A 20,432-nucleotide genomic window follows, 5' to 3' on the forward strand; every position below is an offset into this window, starting at 1 on the left:
TGATGGGTAAGTCCTGGGTCCCCAGCAGCCTTGTGGCAAGAGCTCAACCCAGCCTGGGGTGAGGAAGGCCCACCCCAGGGTGGGTCTGTGGCCCATGCTGGGCATGGGCAGGGTGCGAGTGGAGGCTGGGAGGGAGGCCGGTCCAGGGTGCGAGTGGAGGCTGGGAGGGAGGCCGGTCCAGGGTGCGAGTGGAGGCTGGGAGGGAGGCCGGTCCAGGGTGCGAGTGGAGGCTGGGAGGGAGGCCGGTCCAGGAAGGGCGTGGGGACTGGGAGGGGGGGGTTGGTGTCGAAGCTGGGAGGGAGGCCGGTCCAGGGTGCGAGTGGAAGCTGGGAGGGAGGCCGGTCCAGGGTGCGAGTGGAAGCTGGGAGGGAGGCCGGTCCAGGGTGCGAGTGGAAGCTGGGAGGGAGGCCGGTCCAGGGTGCGAGTGGAAGCTGGGAGGGAGGCCGGTCCAGGGTGCGAGTGGAAGCTGGGAGGGAGGCCGGTCCAGGGTGCGAGTGGAAGCTGGGAGGGAGGCCGGTCCAGGGTGCGAGTGGAGGCTGGGAGGGAGTCCGGTCCAGGGTGCGAGTGGAGCCTGGGAGGGAGGCCGGTCCAGGGTGCGAGTGGAAGCTGGGAGGGAGGCCGGTCCAGGGTGCGAGTGGAGGCTGGGAGGGAGGCCGGTCCAGGGTGCGAGTGGAGGCTGGGAGGGAGGCCGGTCCAGGAAGGGCCTGGGGACCCTGATAGGGGGGTTGGTGTCTCCTTGGGGCTCCCAGGAACCATGAAGTTCCTACAGGGTCCGTGTGTAGGAGACCCCCTGGCTTCCTGTGCGGGGAACGGACCTTCTGATGATGCCGGAGGTGGGAATGGGGGCCACAGCGCTGGAGGGTGGACCACGCGGCTCGCGGCCCCTCCACCCCGTGGGCCGGTGCCCCTGGCACTGTCGCAGCCCACCCGGCTGGTCGACCTTCTCTGGCACCGGGGACACAGGCGCTCTCGTGTGTCCCTCCGAGGGGCCCTGTCATTCCACCAAGTGACCGCAGGGCGAGGCAGCCTCCCCAATGGCCCCTGCTCCTGGGTGTACTTGACAGTAAGCCCTCCCCACCGTAAAGCTGTCGGCCGGGCAGGTCAGTGTCCTGGGGCGGCCATGCCCAAGTACCACAGACGAGGCTTCGAACCACAGGAATCTGTTGTCTCCGTTCTGGAGGCCGGAAGTCCGACGTCAGGCGTTGGCGGGGCTGGTTCCCTCTGGGGGCTGCGGGGAGCCCATTCCAGGCCCCCTCCCGGCTGCTGGCAGCTCCGGCAGCCCTCGGCTTGTAGACGCATCGCCTGATCTCCACGGGGAGGCCTCACGCCCCACTGTGTGTTTCAGATCATCCTCGTGAGCTCCTCTCTCAGCGACCGGGACCAGAGCCTGTTCCTCAGCACGGACGAGGGCGCCACCTTCCAGAAGCAGCTCATCCACTTCTCCGTGGAAACGTTCATCTTCCACCCCCGGGTGGAGGACAAGGTGCTGGCCTACACCCGGGAGGGCAAGGTAAGCAGGCCTGGCTGGCGCACGAGGACACGGAGCCCTTCCATCACGTGGGGCCCGGGGCCCCCCATCATCCCTTTCTCCCCTGGGCCGTGTGGTTGGGTGCCCCCAGGAGCTCGAGGCTTTGCAGGAGAACCGAGCGGGGGAGGTGAGCTGTGCACTTGGCACAGATGGGCCCGAGAGCCGGTCCATAGATAGTGGATAATTATGAGGACCGACCCTTCCACTCTGTCCCCCTCTCTCTGCACTCCAGCCACAGGGCCTTCCTCTACTTCCAGAACATCCCACGCACCCCCCCACGCCAGGCCCTTCCCTCAGCCTGGAGGCCTCTTCCACCTCCACCACGAGAGTGAATCGTCCTTCAGACCCCAAATCAGCGTCCCCTCCTCTGAGGGGCTGAGCGGCGGGGCCCCAGGAGCACAGGGCACCTTCACAGGGTGACAGAGGAGAGCGCAACGGGCGGCTCTCTCCATGGCCAGCGTGGGTGGGGTAGGAGAGACCCTGGCGCTGAGGAGGCAGCTTGCTAAGGGCCCGTGGGGGAGGGGCCACCCTGGCTGTAGGAAAGGCCTGTGTCGGTTTCCTGCGGCCGCTGTGAGAAATGACCACAAACTTGATAGCTTAAAACAATAGAAATGTGTTCTCTCACAGTTGCGGAGACCAAAGGCCCAAAATCAGTTTCATGGGGTGAAAACCAAGGTGTCCGTGGGCCCACGCTCCCTCTGGAGGCTCTGGGGAGGACCCCTCCCTTGCCTCTCGCAGTTTCTGGAATTCTGTGGCGTGTGAAGGGGTCACTAGGATCTTCAAAGGCAGCGTCTTCAACTCTTCCTGCTCCATCTTCACGGTGCCGCACGCGTGTGTGCACGTGCGTGTGTGCGTGTGTGCACGCGTGTGTGCACGCGCGTGTGTGTGTGTGTGCGTGTGTGTGCAAGTCCCCTCTGCCCCACCCGGATAATCCAGGATAATCTTCCCCACTAAACATCTTCCCTGAATCACTCCTGCAGAGTCTTCTTTTTCTCCGTCTGGTCACATTCACAGGTTCCAGGGATGATGACGTGGGTATTTTGGGGGGCCTTTTTCAGCCAACCACCTTGCCCAGTAGGAGGCCAGACCCGCAGAGTCATAAGGAAAGGGCGAGGAGGAGGCCGGTCCAGGAGAGAGTCGCTCAGCCCCCAGGAACTGCGGCTGGGCAGTCGGAGAACAGGAGTAGTGGTAGCCAGCTCTCTCCGCCCCCGCCCTCCGGTCTTCTGCTGGGGCCTCCCGAGGTCTGAGTCAGAGAGAAGGAGCCTGTCGATGCCGTCTACGCAGGGCAAGCCCCCAGGGTTGGAAACAGGTGGAGAAGGCAGAGCCTGGGTCTGGAGCAGATGGCAGCTGTCCAGATCAGGAGCTTCCTTGGCAGCGCCCAGGCCTGCTTGGGACCCACGGTTCCACACTCTCCCAGATCCCAGTGCCTCTCTTTCCCAGGACGCTAATGATGTATTTGTGCCACTATTGGATTATTGTCTGCACCGTACACACGCACTTGGGGTAAGCTCTTTGAGGGTAAGGGCTATGCCTGGTTTTTTTCACCATTTTACCTCAAGTACCTGGCTGAAAATATTGAATGGGTGGATGGAAGGATGGTGGATGGATGCGTGGATGGATGCATGGATGAGGGGCGGATGGATGGTGGCTGGATGGGTGGATGGATGGATGGGTGGATGGATGGATGGATGGATGGGTGGATGGATGGGTGGATGAGTGGGTGGATGGATGGATGGGTGGATGGATGGGTGGATGAGTGGGTGGATGGGTGGATGGATGGATGGATGGATGGATGGATGGGTGGATGGATGGATGGATGGATGAATGGGTGGATGGGTGGGTGGATGGATGGATGGATGGATGGGTGGATGGATGGGTGGATGGATGGAAGGATGGTGGATGGATGCGTGGATGAGGGGTGGCTGGATGGTGGCTGGATGGGGGGATGGATGGATCATGGAGATGGACGGATGGCAGCTGGATGGATGAAAGAATGAATAAATGAATGAATGAATTTACCAACAGGGATCCCCCAGGTCAGGGACCTCCCCATGGAGACTCCTGGCTGGCCGGAGCCATGGCTGTCTACAGGACCTGGCCTCCTCACTGGTCCTCAGTTTAGTGTATCTGCTTTGACCTGGAGTACATCACGCCCACTCACACATCACTGGCCAAAGCAAGTCTTGTGCCAAGGTCCGGTCCTTGCTAACTGACTGAATTTCAGGATGTCCCTGAAATTCCCTGGCCTCACAGGCTGCCTCTGCTCTGGGTGCTTTCCTTTGGAACAGCATGTATTCTGGGTATTAATAGTGCTACTTAGCCTTCCATGTATTTAGACTAAAGCACAATCACAGAGACTCATTTTCCCACAGAGATTGACTGCATCGCAATTGCTCTTTAATTTATGGTGCCCTGAAAAATTAATGGAGCTGAAATCTCAGTTATTTTCTTTGGGTCTTTCCTGTGACTAAGAGGAAAGAAAAAGGAGGGAAGAAAGGTTTCACTGTGGTTGTAAAAGAAGTGAGGAATTTGAGGGCATTAATAACAATGACAGCAGGGTTGTTTTTTTAGGCATTATGGTTTCAGCAGGACGGCTGGTCGGACAACACTGACTTTGATGCCAACAGACCTGGTGTGTTAGGTAGGCGTCTGCTGCTATAATGCTGAGTAACACACATCCCCAAACCTCAGCGGCTCACAACAACAAGCGTTCTTTCTTATTCTTGCATCTGCGAGTCAGTGGGGGGTCCTGCCGGGCTCGCTTGGGACTGACTAGACAGGTGTGCCTCCTGGCAGGGTTCAGGTCTCTTGTTCTGGAACCAGCGGTTACTTGCAGACATGCCGTTCTCATGATAGAGGGTAGAGGCGCCGAGGGGCAGAGGAAACCACATGAGAACCTCTGTGTGTCTTCTTTGACCTGGAAAACATCACACCCCTTCCCGCTGGGCAAAGCAAATCATATGCCAAACCCAGAGTCCACAGGCTGGACGTAAATATCTCGCTCACAAGGACTTGCAGATTTTTACAAAAGCAAACGCTCTCCTCTATTCCCTCCCCCTCCTTTTCCTCCCAGATGCCTGCCCCTTCCTCTAGCAAAGACTGTCCTTCCACCCCTCAGACTGCCCTGTCCCCCTACTTCTAGTTCCCTCCTTTACTGTGTCATTAGAATTTGGGGTGCTTTGAGGCTACCTTATTTGGAGCCTGGACAGCCTCCTTGGGTGAGAGCTGAATGCAGTGGGTTTTTTTCTTTCAAGGCTCAGCAAATTGCATTAGGCTCCTGGGATCAAAAGGATGTGAGAGCTGGGCAGTCCCTCCCCACGCCAGCTCGCTGGGGACCCCTGGCACGAAACTGACCGGCCTGTTCCCCTCTGCTCAGACCTCAGACCTGCTCACAGGCAGAGCCCAGGGCACTTACCTCTAAAACATCAATAGACCCACTCTTATGTTTTATTCTGCTTCCCATCGAGAACCTCCTCTGCTTCCCAGCCCTGTGAGAAATTGGTCTGAGCCTGAGACTGCCTTCCAGAAACTTAGTAGAGGAGACAAGACACCTTGGGTGGCCAATCAGGGAAGCCTTCCTGGAGGAGGGGCGTTGGACAGGGGCTTAGAGAATGAGTCAGGATGTAAGTTTACTTTTTAATACAACTTCAGAACCACAAAGATGATCGCACAAGAAAAGAAAGAAAAATGAAGCCCTGCAATCCTCCAGCCCAAATGAAGCCGTGTTTGCGTTTATATAGGCTGAAAAGGAGGAGGAGTGCTATCAAGGGGGTGGGGTGGGGCGGGCAAGAGCTCTCTTAAGAAGGGATGAGTCTGGGGCTTCCCTGGTGGCGCAGTGGTTAAGAATCCGCCTGCCAATGCAGGGGACACGGGTTCCAGCCCTGATCCGGGAAGATCCCACATGCCGTGGAGCGACTGAGCCCGTGCGCCACAACTACTGAGCCTGCGCTCTAGAGCCCGCGAGCCACAACTACTGAGCCCGTGTGCCACAACTGCTGAAGCCTGCACGCCTAGAGCCCGAGCTTGGCAGCAAGAGAAGCCACGGCAGTGAGAAGCCCGCACAGCACAACCGAGAGTAGCCCCCGCTCGCCACAACCAGAGAAAAACTGCGCGCAGCAACAAAGACCCAAGGCAGCCAAAAGTAAAGTAAATTTTTAAAAATAGATAAATTAATTTAAAAATAACTTTTTTAAAAAAGGGATGCGTAGAGGCTGCTGTCGTCATGAGAACAGCTTTGTGAGCAGTGAGAATCTCACAGCTCAGAGCGTGTACCTTTTTGCTCTGACTGTTGTGTCCAACAAGTCTCCGGGCAGGAAAGAGAACTCACTCTGGATATTTTAAGCAGAAGAAGGATTTAGCGTGGGGCGTTGGGTGCTCTCTAAACTGTTGGGAGGGCTAGAGGTGTGGCTTCAGGCCACACTCCCAAGGATCCTCCCAGAAGCCTGTGAAGCTGGACCAGCAGGGGAAGGTGGGGGACTGGGAGCTCCACTGGGGTCACCAAGGTCAAGAACATGCAGCTGAGGCCGGGGTCCAGGCATCTGAAATCTCCACTGCTGCAGCCCACACTGCCTGGGAACGTCCACAAAGACAGAGATTTGTCCAGCTGCTGCCTCCACCACATCTGCCCCTCCACCCCACAGAGCAGGAAGATGGATGCTGAGCATAAACCCATGAACGTGCTGGCCGGCAAAACAGAGTTACTATATGATCCGGCAGTCCCACTCCTGGGCATCTATCCAGAGAAAACTGTTATTCGAAAAGATACATGCACCCTCTATGTTCATAGCAGCACTATTCACAATAGCCAAGACATGGAAGCAAGCTAAATGTCCATCGACAGATGAATGGATAAAGAAGATGTGGTACATGTATACAATATGATGGAATATTACTCGGCCGTAAAAAAAGAATAAAATAATGCCATTTGCAGCAACATGCATGGACCTGGAGATTATCACACTAAGTGAAGCGAGTCAGACAGAGAAAGACAAATACCATGTGACATCACTTATATGTGGAATCTAAAAAAAAAAAAATTGATACAAATAAACTTATTTACAAAACAGAAACAGAGCCGCAGACATAGAAAACAAACCTATGGATATGTTAGGAGGCTGGGATTAACATATACACCCTACTATATATAAAATAGATAAACAACAAGGTCCTACTGTCTGGCACAGGGAACTATGCTCAATATTTTGTAATAATATTTTGTAATCTGTTCCCTTATAAGGGAAAAGAGTCTGAAAAAGAATATATATATACATATATACATATGTATATATAGAAAAGGGCATCACTGTGCTGTACACCTGACACTAACACAACGTTGTACATCAGCTGTACTTCAATATAATAAAATAAAATACATGGCCCAAGGCAGCAGGAAACTGCCTCCACGGCACTGCCCCCTTCCGAACCTCGCATGCGTGCATCTATCTGACCCAGAACTCTAGCTGCAAGGGAGTCTGAGCAATGTTGGGTCTCAGCTTTTCAGCCTTTGCAGTATGTCCAGGTGCCCTACAGCAAGGGAAGGAAGGATGCTGAGCTCCCACCATCACACCCAACCCACCACTGAAAGCCGGGTGGAATTGCTACGCTTCTAATAATTGTGTGAGACTTACTGGCACACGTGTGTGAATGGAATGCACCTTCCATCTGACTTCATCCTCCTCCTTTTCCTTTATTTCTCCCTTGTTCTCACTTCTGATCGCTTTACCTTTACATCAGATCAGAATATCTTCTGATCATTTTATTTTTCTTAGAGGAGTGGTCTAGAGGAAGTCGACCCTTCCCCAGGATATCGCTGTGCGGGTTTTAGCTGCAGTAACTAGGCTGTCCATGATGTGTTTATTTGCCGGTGTGTGTCCTTTATTCGGCAGAAATGTTCTATTTCTGCAGCAGTTGGTTGTGTGTTATGCAATCACCTCCCATGAGAGCAAATTGGAAAGGCTTCATAAAGTTCCGGGGCAGATGTCATAAATGCAAGTGCATCAGTGGTGATGGCAACGATAACGCCACCCATTAATCGGGAGGTAACATAATCCTGAGACTGATGGCCTCAGACTCCTTTTTATTCACTTATTGCCTGAGGATATGAGCTGTCCTCTCCCGATTTGCAGATGGGTAAAGTGAGACTTGCCCTGAGAGGGAGGAGTCTGCCGGGTGGCGGGAGAGGTGACGAGGGGCGTTCCAGGCAGAGGGAACAACATGTGCGAAGGCCTAGAGGCAAGAGAGAGAAAAAAGGTGGGTCCAGAAAACAGCAAGAGTTGAATACAGCGGGAGCCTGGGGCTTGAGGAATTTGGGGAGGGGACACTGGCTCTAAGTAGCCAGGGTTTGGGGAGCCCTGGAGGGGTAGCTGGGGGCAACGTCTGGCACCGGGTGGAAGACAGACTAAGATGCAGACTCTCAGCCTCTTTGAGTAAGAAAATCCCACAGCCTGAGTGTTTTCTCCCTGCAGGTGAGAGCAGAGGAGAGGAGCTTAACAAAGAAAACTCCCAAGTTTAAGAAAAAGGGACAACTGTTATGCAATTGTCACCAGGTCACAAAGTGTCGGTCAGACAGCTGTTCAGAGTGACTTTCTTTCTAGAGGCTCTCGGTGATTTTTATGGGTAGGGACAGCCATCCTGAAGTGGGGCGTCTTCTCACAAGACCCCGAGGTTAGGAGATGACCTTTTTAAGGAGGAATCCCTCACGCAGGGGCCAGCCGGTCTGCAATTCTGCAGCTGCGGGGAAGAGGGAGAGAAGGTTTTCCTGAAATTTCTCTCCTAGGCAGTTGGGGAATGTGTAGTTTTCAGGGCTGCTGTTGGCAAGGGGGAAAGGCGATTCGGACTCCCCAGAGTGACAATGTGGGCAGGAACGGGACTGAACAGGATCGCAGGGCCAAGAGGGAGTGTTATGCTCACATCCGCAGTCTCCGTCTCGCCCGGGCAGCTCTGTCTAGGAGGGCACGATGCTCAGTGTGGGGGCTTCAGAGCCCCAGTTCAGCGCACGCCTTGCCCGCCTGACGTCCTGGCACGCGGGACCCACTTGAACCCTCCTGACCTCCTGAAGGAGGATGTCGCCCGTTTTAGAGCTGAGAAAAGCCGAGGTTCACCTGGGTGACTCCAGAAAGGGAGGGCAGGGATCTGGGCCCAGGTGTGCCGGCCCCAAACTTGGGAGACAGGGGCCTGGGTTTCCCTGTTGCCGTTGGGGACTGCCCAGCCATTCTGGAGGGGAAGGAGGAGGCCAGGCCTCCTCCAGCAGCATAGGGACCACTCCCCATCCCATTAGCCTCCCAAACAGAGCAGACAGAGGGCCACCACGTGAGCAGAGCTGCCACCCCCTGCTTAACTCTTCCCTGACTCCCCACCCCTGAGAGATGAAGTCACAGCTCTGCCTCATCCTCAGCATCTGGCTGTGAGCCTCGCTTTTGCACAGACTGAGGCCCAGCACCTGGAGGCCAACTTGCTGTTTGCTGAGCACCTCCCACCCCCCCCCCCACCTCCTGCTCCCAGGCCTGTGCTCGGGAACTCCCTCCCCCTGGAAGGGCCTCTGCCCTCCTCTGCCTGCAGACATCCCCACGACCCCGATGAGGCGCTGATGCCAGGCAACAGGCGGTGTCCAGGGAGGAACAGGAACCTCCAGATGGCTCACGGAGGGACCCTAACACAGGGAATTGGTCACAAAGGCATCGGAAGGGCAACACAGGAGCAAAACAGGACGGCGGTTTTACCCCCAGAACAGAGGCTGAAGACATCCCCGCCACCCCCAGGCTGGAGGGGAGGGGAGGGGCACGTGGCGGCCAGGATCCCACATGCGTGTGCGCGCGCGTGTACGTGTGTGTATGCACGCTCCAGCCCCATGGGGCCAGGACCCAACAGGCGCCGGCTCCCCGCCTACCACCAGGCCGCAGTGAGGACTGGAGGGTTCAGGGGGCAAGTGAAAGTACGTGTTCGCTCGTGTGTGTGCGTCTGTGTCTCTGGGTGCGTTCACACGTGTGTGCACGTGTGTAAGCACGTGCATGTCTGTGTCTGGGGGCCGGGTGGCGCATGCGCTTGTGTGTCTCCCTGTGTATATATGCTTGAGTGTGTGAGCTTGCGTGTATACGTGTATCTGTGCACGTGTGGGCTTCTGTGTGTCTGCTCCGTGTGTGCCTGTCTGTGAGTACATGTATGCATCGTAGGGGTGCTCGCACACGTGTTTCTGTGTGAGCTGCCCCAGGCCCCTGGGCACCGTCCTCCCTCCTGCTCCCCCAGCGTCTGTCTGGCAAGTGTCTGTGCTCAGGGGCAATCCTTTGCCTTCGGGTCTGTCGTTTCTCCTCCTGGACCACAAGCTTTGCAGACGCAGGGCCGGGTGTGGCTCAGCCCGGAGCTCTGGGCCGGGGAGCCTGTGCTGTACTTGGCTTCTCTTGGCCTCCAGGGCGTGGAGACGCATCTGGGGAAGCACCAGGGCTGTGATGGGGAAGCTCACACCCATCACGGCCACCTCCTGCACATCACACCGGCTCCCAGGGCCTTGGTTTAAGAAATGCAGCTATCGAGGGGCTTCCCTGGAGGCGCAGTGGTTAAGAATCCACCTGCCAACGCAGGGGACACGGGTTCGAGCCCTGGCCCGGAAAGATCCCACGTGCCGCAGAGCAGCTAAGCCCGTGTGCCACAACTACCGAACCTGCGCTCTAGAGCCCACGAGCCACAACTACTGAAGCCCATGCGCCTAGAGCCCGTGCTCCGCAACAAGAGAAGCCACCGCAATGAGAAGCCCACGCACCGCAATGAAGAGTGGCCCCCGCTCGCCGCAACTCGAGAAAGCCCGCGTGCAGCAACGAAGACCCAACGCGGCCAAAAATAAATAAATAAATTTAATTAAATTAATAAATTTATTTTTTTAAAAAAAGAAAAGAAAAGAAATGGAGCTATTGAGTCCCAGTGGAGGTTGGTGCAGGATGGAGCGGGCGCTCCAGTGTGGTTGCTCCTGCCCCCCACCCTGTCCTGTGATCCCCAGAGAGCTGTCCCCTCCCTCCTCCTCGGGTCTTGCCCTGCGGCCCCTGCAGGCGTCTCCCAAGCCCACTCTGCTTGCTTGAGGCTCTGTCCTCACCCGAGGTCCCCAGGTCAGAGCCCTAGACACCGCCTCCCCCTTCCCGCCTCCCAGGACCTATTCAGCTCTCTAAACAGGCCCCTTCCGGAGCCCCTTCCTCCTCTCCATGAGCCTGCAGCCCAGGGCCGGACTGAGGCCTGGCCTCCTTGGGGCCTCCCTGCCTCCGCCTCACGGCAGCTGGCCTCAACCCTCCTGAGAGCCTCATCTTGTCCGGCGGCCTGGTGGTCTCAGGCAGGGCTGGCTGTGTACTTTACAGGGTCCAGTGCAAAATGAGAAACGTTTAAAAATTGGGACAAACCCTTTCTTCCCTGGTCTCTCTCCAGCTGTCACGGGGTCTTTCTGAGCTACTAATGTCATACTCCCAGTGCACAGGGACACAGGCAGGGTGGACGCAGACCTCCCAGGCTCGCAGGGCCTCAGGACCCAGCACACGGCCACCCAACCTTGACCCTCCGTAGGCCCAGGCGCCCCCCAGGGGTGGAAGGCGGCAGCGGCCCTGGAGGCGCTGGCGGAGCCACGGGAGCCCGGGCTCCGAGCCCCACGCCAGCTCATTGCTCCGTCCAGCTCTGCTCACCGATCTCGAGTTCAGAGTTAAAATTATTAGGTCCTTCAAGTTAGCGACCGCAGAGCATGAAACCCCAAGCACAGGCCCTGGGCTACCATAGCGGTCAAGGCCCCAACCAGGCTTCAGAGGTCTCACCCTTCCTGCTCCCTCCCCCAGAGCGCCCTCCCTCCGCCCCACATGCATAAAGGACATTCAAGCCCCTCCTGGGTGCCTGCACTCAGACACAGCTCCTCCGGGGTCCTCTGCCCCTGTCTCTGGGCTCCTACCAGCTGGCCTGGGGTCGAGACTGGGCCTTTATGGAGCCCCCTGCCCGACCTTCCGCCTCTCGGAGGCTGGTCTGTACCCACCTGGAGCACAGGGCCTGCCCCCAACAGGCCCTCGCCAGGTTGGACAGGACCGGCCAGCCTCCCCCGGGGCAGACATCATCCAGGGGTGACGCAGCTCTCAGAAGAGGCTCACTGCTCATGTCATGACCGAACTTTTCTCTCTCCTGCTTCTGCCCTAAAGCTCTACGTATCGTCTGACCTGGGGAAGAAGTGGACCCTTCTGCAGGAGCGAGTGACCAAAGACCACGTGTTCTGGTGAGCATGCCCGCGCCAGCACCCGGGGAGCCCCGGCGAGGCCAAGTCAGCCCCCTCGGCCCCCAGCTCAGGTCCCCCACCCTCTCCTCTCTGCCCCAGCCCTGCCCTCCTCATCCCAGGGGGGCCTCCGGGGCGTGCTCTCTGCTCGCTGGGACAGCGTAGGAAAGGGTTGAGAGCTGGGGCTTGGTGTCGCTCAGGCCACGTGCGCACCCACCAACCAGCTGTGCAGTTTCGCACGCGTGAACCTCCCTCTCTGGGCCTCCGGTTCCCCCATAGTAGGGAGAGGCACTGATGCACATAGAGCTGGCCCAGTGCCCGACACGCAGCAGGCCCACTGTCCCCTTCCCCACGGACCCCCCGCCCCCCCCCCCGCCGCCCCTGCCTCTCCTGGCCTGGTCCCGACTCAGGCCCCCGCTGACGGCCCGGCGGTGCAGCCTCCCCGGCCCCATGGCTTGCTCGGCCCCTGCCGGTCTTGGACCCTCAGTCCTGCCCCACCCGCCCCCCTCCCCGCTGCCCCTGCCTCTCCTGGCCTGGTCCCGACTCAGGCCCCCGCTGACGGCCCGGCGGTGCAGCCTCCCCGGCCCCATGGCTTGCTCGGCCCCTGCCGGTCTTGGACCCTCAGTCCTGCCCCAGCCGGTGCCCGGGCCCCCGCCGCGTAGGTGTCGTCTCTTGGGAGCCACTCAACAGTCGATCTGCGTGGACCAGCGCGAGAGGCTCCGGTGCTCAGGAAGCGCCTGTTGGATAAGCGAGTGAGGCCCGCGAGATGAGACATGGACGAGGGCCAGGGCAGAGGAGGCAGAAGCCAAAGGCGGGGCCCAGAGCCCACGCTGGCGCCCCGACCCGGCTGCCCCCCGCCCCCCGCCGAAACCACCTCTGGAGATGCATGCGGGGACACACGTGCTCTTTCCACCAAACTGCGTTTTCCTGAGTGTGAAAATGGCGCACACTCACGTCCTCTCCTTTCTTATCTCATGTGGGCTGCACACGTACGCCCGGGCCTCCTGCATTCCCAGGACAAGCACCGCGGGAGGAGCTTCCGGTCCCCCTCCTGCTTCTTCTGAGTCTTCATGCTAATCGGGGCCAGGAACTAGTTTGCGGACTTAGGGCCACAGGCTGAAGGGAAGCTTTGGTCTCGCCTCTGGAGCAACGGCCTGGGGGTGTGCCTTCCGCCGCGGGGGGCGGGGTGTGAGGGCTCCCTCCACGTGGCCGCCCTCCAGGGGCCCCGGGTCCTTCCTCGGAAACTGGAGCACAGCATCAATCACAGGCCCTGTCATTCTTGTCAACTGTTAGCCCGCAGGGGCTCAAGGAGGTGGGGAGGGGGGCCAGGAGCTGGGGTTTCTGAGCAGGGCGGCCTGGGAAGTTGGCAGATCAGGACTGGGGGGACTGGCGGGGAGCGTCTGCCAGTGCGTGCAGTCCCAGGGAGACCCCTGGGGCCGCAGAGAGGAACGGCCCGCAGACGCTGAAAGCGAAGTGGGGGCTCGTTCAGACACATGGTTATCACGGGCAAATCAAATTATGTCTCCCCCAGGTTTCTCAAATTGCTCCCAGTCGTTATGCGAGAGGGACAGTCTCGCCAGGCACTTGTCTGCTCGGGGCCCAGGAGTCTCCCTGGGAACGTGGTGACAACACGGGGACGGGCGCCTCTTGTCAACCGTGAATAATGCTGTTTTGACGGCACTTGCAAGGCGCTCTCTGTCCTTGAACTGACAGCGGGAATCGCTGAAGCCCCGTGTTCTGTCTGAGACTCAGACCCTTAATGTTTTGAGAAGCTTAAACAATTGAGCTCCTTAGACTGGCCTCATGGGGCCGTGGCCGGGGGCTGGGAGACCTACTATGTTCTGGGCCCCCGAGCGCCCTGACGCGTCGCCTCCCTGCTAGTCTCCCAACGGCGCTGGGACAAAGTTATAAGGACTGCCCAGCAGCAGCCACGCAGTGAACACTGACGGTGCCGCGGGCACCAGACCTCGGGTCCGCGTGCATCCCCTACGAGATCCACACAGCGGCACCCAGCTGTCTTCCCCTTACGTCACAGAGGGGGAAACGGCGGCCCAGAGACGCCAGGGCACTTGTCCTAGGTCATGGGCCGTGGCTGCTGTGTCCGTAGCCAGCGACCTTGCCCTTGGCCTCTCTGCCGGGCGGTCTGGCCGCCTGCACTCCCGCAGGCGTTTCCAAGCCTTCCTCCCGCCTCGAACCCAACCTCACCCGTAAAGCCTCAGCCTTCCGCTTCCATGAGCTCCAGTGCCTGCCCGGGTGTGAGGCAAGTGGCAGTGCTTCTGTCCTGAAGGGAGGTGAGGGGAAGACAGAGTTCATCCCACAGCAGCCCTGGTGGCGGCGTCTTAGAGGGTTGACCAGAACTGTTGGCACCCGAGCTTCCCTTAGCATCCAAAGGAGGAGCAGTCAATTTCCCGTGCTCTTTGTTGAGCCTGCGTGGCCACAGGTCTTCTCGTGTGACTGCTCTTTCTAAACAATAGACCAAGGGCCTTCCCCAAATACTATCTCTGGGGACCTCGACACACAGGAAGGCCCAGGGCTCACTGCTTGTCATTTCCCACAGGGAGCCAGGCTTCATCTGAGGTGTGTGCAGTTTCACGTGGTCTTCAAAACCCGTGACCGAGGGTCTCTGGGGCAGGGACCTCAGTCCTACTGTGCTCCCTGCCTGGTGCAGGGCCTGGCGTGGGCGTGCTGGGAAGTGGCCCGGGGAGAGGCTCCGAGGGAGAGCGAGGGAGAGAAGGAATGAGAGAGTGAGTGAGTGGGTGAGTGACAGGCCGAGTGTCATGACCCCACTGACAGATGATGGATGGTCACACTAAAATCCCATGTGCCCAGCTGAGGACCGGTCAGCGCTCCTGGTAAAGGGAACAATGTCTCTCTTTATTCAGAAAGGAGAGGAAAACGTCAGGCAGGAGACCTCCTTCCCAGGAGCTTACAAATGGCTTATTCACAAAACCTAAATCCGCACTTCACCTTGCGACGGAGACTCTAGGGAAGGTCAGAGCGATTTATGCTGGCACCCACGTTCGAAGCATCACAGACTGCACATCCCGCCACGGGGGGCACTGTGGATTTCCCGTGTCCGCCCGCGACCACCTGGCCCCTGGAGGAAGCGCCGCAAACAGGCACCCTGGTGTCAAGCCCGTTAGGAATCGGGTTGAGAACTGAGAGAGGCCAGCTCCGGGGGCTGTCAGTGGCGGGGACAGAGCACCCAGTGGCAGGGACATCTCACTGGCCTGGGGGGGCCGTGGCGGTGCCCGTCCTGGGCCCCGAGTGGCCGTGGGAAGCGGCCTCTGCGTCAGACCCGCAGTTTGCTCCTTGGCAAAGTCAATGCGCTGCCTCAGACCACTGTCCACGAGAGGGTCGGCCTGGTGGGTGGAGTTTAATAGTCATACCGGCCGGAGTGTACGTTATAACAAATATAATCAGCGCCCCACGCCCATGACGTCCCGGGTGTTCTTGCTCAGGAGATGGCTGAGGCAGATAGAAGGTTCTAAAGGGAGCTGACGTACAGAACATGGCAGGAGATGACAGTCCGCTTGATACCCGGAACCGGTAAAATCTGGGAAACCCTGGACCACGTCACATCATCAGTTGAAAAGCCTGCACTTCGCCTCCTGGGTGCCAGGCGCTGTGCTGGGCTGGCGGGGGTCAGCGCTGTCCCCGGGTCCCCTGGAGGATGCAGCCCAGTCCCTGCCCCCCCAGGGTGTGGCTTCGTCCCGTTCTTCTCGGGCCTCGTTGAACGCCGCGTCGTGGGCGGCCACGGCCCCCCTGTGCTCCATGCACCGCCCGAACCCCTGGAGAAGTGTGGCCAAGGGAGGGGCCCGTGGCGAGAGCAGCGCCTCCCGAGGATGGACTGTGAGGGGGGCGCGCAGGGGGGCAGGGGTAAGGGAGAAGGGTCCTGGCGTGAATGCGGGTCTGCGCCCCCCGGGGAGTTGTTTTTCTCCTCCGAGCCTCCGTGTCCTCAGTTGCTAAATTAGGGTGACGTTCCCAGGCATCTCCTGCCTCCTGGGATTGTTTTGATCACTAACACACACGCGCACGTCCCTACACGCATACACGCCCCTACACGCATACACGCCCCTACACGCATACACGCCCCTACACGCATACACGCCCCTACACGCATACACACACCTACACGCATACACGCCCCTACACGCATACACGCCCCTACACGCACACACGCCCCTACACGCATACACGCCCCTACACGCATACACACACCTACACGCATACACACACCTACACGCACGGATGTGAAAGTCTTCTCTAAACTACTCTAAATGGAAGAATGCCCAGCAAACCCTGGGCCCTGCAAGGCAGAGGCCGGGGCTCCATCGGCCTCCCAGGAGCAGGTGGGCTCTCGGGGAGGACTGTGTCCTCTGAGCCCCGGATCCTGGAGGCCACACGGCCGACTGGGGTTCGGGGACCGCACAGGCCCCGCGAGAAGGGCTGGGGGGCTCCATTCCCGAAGGCAACCTCGGCCATTCTTTTCCAGGGCTGTCTCTGGAGTGGACGCTGACCCTGACTTGGTCCACGTGGAGGCCCAGGAGCTCGGAGGAGGTAAGCCGGGAGGGTACAGGAGCCAGGCGCCCCACGTCTGCTCACCCCGTGGCCGGCTCGGCTGCCCTTGTCCTTCGTGGCTGGCCCTGCACGGCTGACCTTGCCGTGTTACGATGTGGCATAATTTTAAATGTGCTTGTTTTCCAACCGGGGGTAAACTGAAGTCAAGGAGCTCCACTCGAGTGGCAAAGTCTATTGAGAGGACGACGTGTTCTGGCCCCTGAGCATTGAGTGTTTCCCCATCTCTCAGCGCCCACCCTGTCCCCACCAAGCTTGCTGAGTGCTGAGGTGGGACAGGGCCTCCGATGGCTCCCCGCCTCCAGTGGGGCAAGGAGCTTCGTGGCCGATGAGCCCAGGGGCCGCGCATGCTCTGAGAAAGGTCCTCTGTGCTCCTGAAGGAGTGTCACTGGCGGCAGAACCATGGAATGTTCTAGAACATCATCAGGGCCGAGAGGACCTGTAGTTGTGCCTTCATTCGACAAACGCTGACTGAGTCCCCTGTGGAGCAGGCCCGGGGCTGACCCCGCTGGGAATGCAGCAGGGTCCCCAAGAACAGGACGCAGCCCTGCCCCTCGCCTGGCGGGGCCTCCTGGTGCTTCCTCTCGGAGTGGAGACCCGGGTAGGGTCACACTTAACCAACAGTGGGAACTGACAAGTGCAAACAGCCGTCCCCTGGCTGGGCCATAGTGGGGGGGGGTGTAGATTCAGTGGGGCCGGGCACCGGAGTCCTGCCTGGCGACAGCGGCGCTGGCGTCGGCTCCCTGCCCGCCACGTGCCGGCCACGTGCCCCTGGAAGTGACCCTGCACCTCTGCCTCCTCGTCTGTGAAGTGGGCCCCATACGTGGTGCTCAGCCTGGGGACGTCGTGTGTCAACGTGTGGTGGGTCCCTTTACCACGTCCAAGCCCTCGAGTCTTCCCCGGACCACCCCCCGTGCTGCGGGGGTGTCACTGTGGCTTCGGCTTCACTGGCCGGGGGCGGAAAGCGCACAGAGGCTCCAGGCTCGCCCAACATGGCAGGGTCAGGGCCCGGTACAGACCACAGCCCCACCATCCTCCACACACAAATCCAAAAGCATCCAGAACACGCTCACGGCGACCTGACCCCCAGCAGGGCTCAGCGCAGCGGAGGCGGGTGATGTTTCGTGATCTCCCACCGCCAGCGAGGAGGAAGGCCAGGCCTCCACCCTCAACAAGGGGCGCCGTTTTCACCCAGCGATGGTTCCGCGCAGCCCACCTTCCCCGGGGGAGGAGGGACCCTGAGCCCAGCAGCTGTGACGTGCACGTGAAGAGCCCCCGGGACGGAGCAGCGTCCCTCCCCCGTCTCCCGCACCTCCAGCCACCCCAGCCCGGGAGCCCTGTTAGAGCCCAGTCCAGCCAAGCTTGGTGGCACAGCATCCGGGCCTTTAGGACCCGCCCCGCTCACCGGCCCCAGCTACCCTCCGGCCAGCCTGAGCTACGGGCCATTCCCCAAGGTCACCTGACACCTGTCCCCGCCCCTGCGGGAAGGCTGCTCCCCATCTGTCCACCCGGAACGTCTTTCGTGGGCTGCCCACCACCTCCTCGGGGCTCCGCAGCACCCGACTGCCCCGTCACAGCTCTGCACGCTTCCCCGGGCCTGGAGCTCCTTGGGGACAGGGCAGGGCCTGATCGATTCACCTCCGTGTCCCCAGTAGCGCCACCAAAAGAATAAGCACGTGGCCAGGCGCCAGGCGCCCCGAGCAGATGCTGGGCCCCTGCGCTAACGTGGCAGGGCCCTGCGGCCACAGTCCGTGCCGTGGACACGGGGACGCTCACTGCCTGTCACACCACGTTGTCACTGTCTGTCCGTCTGCCTCTCCCCAGAGCTGCAGCTGGTGCCGGTTCATGAGAGCCAAGCGTCCACCTCCCTTCTCAGCCCCGTGGTCAGGAGCTTCCTCTCGGCAGCTTGAGACTGTCCCCCGGGGGGCGCGGTGGTTTACACCAGAGACATTGGCATTTCTCCCACCGCACAAACCTTCAGCCCCGTGAAAGGGGGTCTTTGTCTGTCTCGTTGGCAGTAGAGCTGCAACAGGGAGGGCCTGACCATGGTGAGATGAGTGAACAGATGAATGAATGAATGCATGCATGCCTGGATGAGCGGGCAAGTGAGTAAATGAGTGCGTGAACGGCTGAGCGAACAGATGGTCCGCCTTGAGTCCGGCCTGGGCTCAGCTCCACGCGTGTCCGGCCAGGCAAGCCCAGGACAGGAAATTCAGTGTTGACCACGGGAGTGACCAGGCCGTTCAGAGGGGAGATGGAAGTGGTACAGGAGGGGCCATGGCACAGCCGTGGCTTATTGCGGGCCTACTGTGCGCACGGTCTCCTAGACGCTCAACTGCTCTTTTTTTTTTTTTTTGCGGTTCGCGGGCCTCTCACTGCTGTGGCCTCTCCCGTTGCGGAGCACGGGCTCCGGACGCGCAGGCGCAGCGGCCGTGGCTCGCGGGCCCAGCCGCTCCGCGGCACGTGGGATCCTCCCGGACCGGGGCACGAACCCGCGTCCCCCGCATCGGCAGGCGGACTCTCGACCGCTGCGCCACTGGGGAAGCCCCTCAACTGCTCTTTTGAGGTGGGCATGAATACCCACGTTACAGTGGAGGAGCTGAGACCCGGGGGACCCTGCCGGTGAGTTAGGGCAGGTCCTCCGGCCCGCAGCCCGGCCCCCTGGCACTCTCCATGCTGCCCGGCCACCCAAGGCTGTGGGCAGGACGTGCCCCGGAAGCGCTGACGTCTCTGGGTGCCCCGGCTGGGCCCCATTTGGTCCCTGTGGTTAAACGCCTCTCCTGCCCCAAAGCAGTAGAGATGAGCTCCCCCGGGGCACAGGCTCCAGGCCTCTGCGCGACTCCGCTGGGGCCCCCAACCCGGGAAGCAGAGAGCTTCACGTAAGAGCAGCAGCTGCCTGGCAAAACAGGGGTTCAACTTGCTTGATCGTAGATATTTCTAAAGGGATGGAAGTGTTTGTCTAAAGTTAGGGGGGAAAGAACCCCTGAGTCCTACCCACACCCACCCGTTTAAGTTGGAGAGACTCCAGGAGGCTGGGAGGGGTCCCGAGTCGTGATGGGTGCCATGGATGCCTGCACTGTCCCTTCCCTGGGTGACCACATGCGCCCAGCTTGCCCAGGGAAGGCTGGTGGGTGGGAGATGTGTGTGGGGCGGTGTCTCCTGCCCACCATCTCTCCGGATTGCTCCGAGGTCCCTCTCCCAGACAGAGGATACAGGTGGCCACGGATGTGCAGGGGCCGTGCCTAACCCTAAGCCAGGGGCACAGGGCGCATGGGACAGAATGTGGATCAAGTCCTGCGCTCACACAGCAGTCCTCCCCTGCACGACGTTAGCCTGGGGTCAGCAAACGCTTCCCGTCAAGGCCAGCCAGTAAACGGTTTAGCTTGGCTGGCCGTGTGGTCTCTGCTGCCAGTGACTCTGCCCTCGTATGGTGAAGGCACCGTGGGTGACGCGTAAACGAGCAGGCACTGCTGTGCTCCAGTGAAACTTCCTTCCGGAAAAGCTGGAGGCAGTCCGGGTGGCCCTGAGGTAGACAAGTCTCCTAACCTTGCTCAGCCACAATTTCCACCTCTGGAAGATGGGACCATCGTTGCATGGTCCTGAGTATTAAAAGAACTCCTCGCAGTAGAGCGCCTGGCACAGAGCTGCCCCCGCTCAGCAGCAGGTGTAGTCACAGGGCACACCATTTAAAATTCAGACCCACAGACCAAACCGGCAGCAGGGGTATCGGAACACAGACCGAGCCAAAAAGGTTCAGCACTTAATCATGTCTGAGGCTGTGTCTGACTCCTTCAGCTAGAGTCTGAGCCTTTGAGATTTCATGCACTGCGTGGCTGGCTCTTATCTCCTGCAGGTTTTCGGTACGTCACCTGCCAGATCCACAACTGCTCTGATAAGACGCTGACAGTGCCGTTCGCAGGCCCCATTGACCACAGTTCTCTGACCGTGCAGGACGATTACATCTTCGTTAAGGTGAGGTTCCTGGGGGGCTCTTGGAAATTGGCGAGAGGTGATGTGGAATATAAGCCACTTGGGGGAAAATGGAATCACTCAAACAGGAAGCAATAAAATGGCTCTTTTACTTTCAAGTGCTGCTTAATTCAG

The 20,432-nt window shown here is 59.5% G+C and overlaps 1 protein-coding gene across 1 annotated transcript in view; it reads left to right on the forward strand.

Annotated features, from left to right (window-relative positions):
- The first annotated feature begins 754 nt into the window (after window positions 1–754).
- Window positions 755–20,432, forward strand: part of SORCS2 (sortilin related VPS10 domain containing receptor 2) — a 97,177-nt gene continuing 77,499 nt past the window's right edge. Inside the window, exons 1-5 of the mRNA XM_028492572.1 lie at window positions 755–1,063; window positions 1,346–1,510; window positions 11,680–11,753; window positions 16,246–16,310; window positions 20,182–20,300. Of these exons, the coding sequence (XP_028348373.1) occupies window positions 755–1,063; window positions 1,346–1,510; window positions 11,680–11,753; window positions 16,246–16,310; window positions 20,182–20,300 (732 nt within the window). The remainder of the gene's footprint in view (window positions 1,064–1,345; window positions 1,511–11,679; window positions 11,754–16,245; window positions 16,311–20,181; window positions 20,301–20,432) is intronic.

Source organism: Physeter macrocephalus, chromosome 7, assembly GCF_002837175.3.
Source record: "Physeter macrocephalus isolate SW-GA chromosome 7, ASM283717v5, whole genome shotgun sequence".
Lineage (NCBI taxonomy): Eukaryota > Metazoa > Chordata > Mammalia > Artiodactyla > Physeteridae > Physeter > Physeter macrocephalus.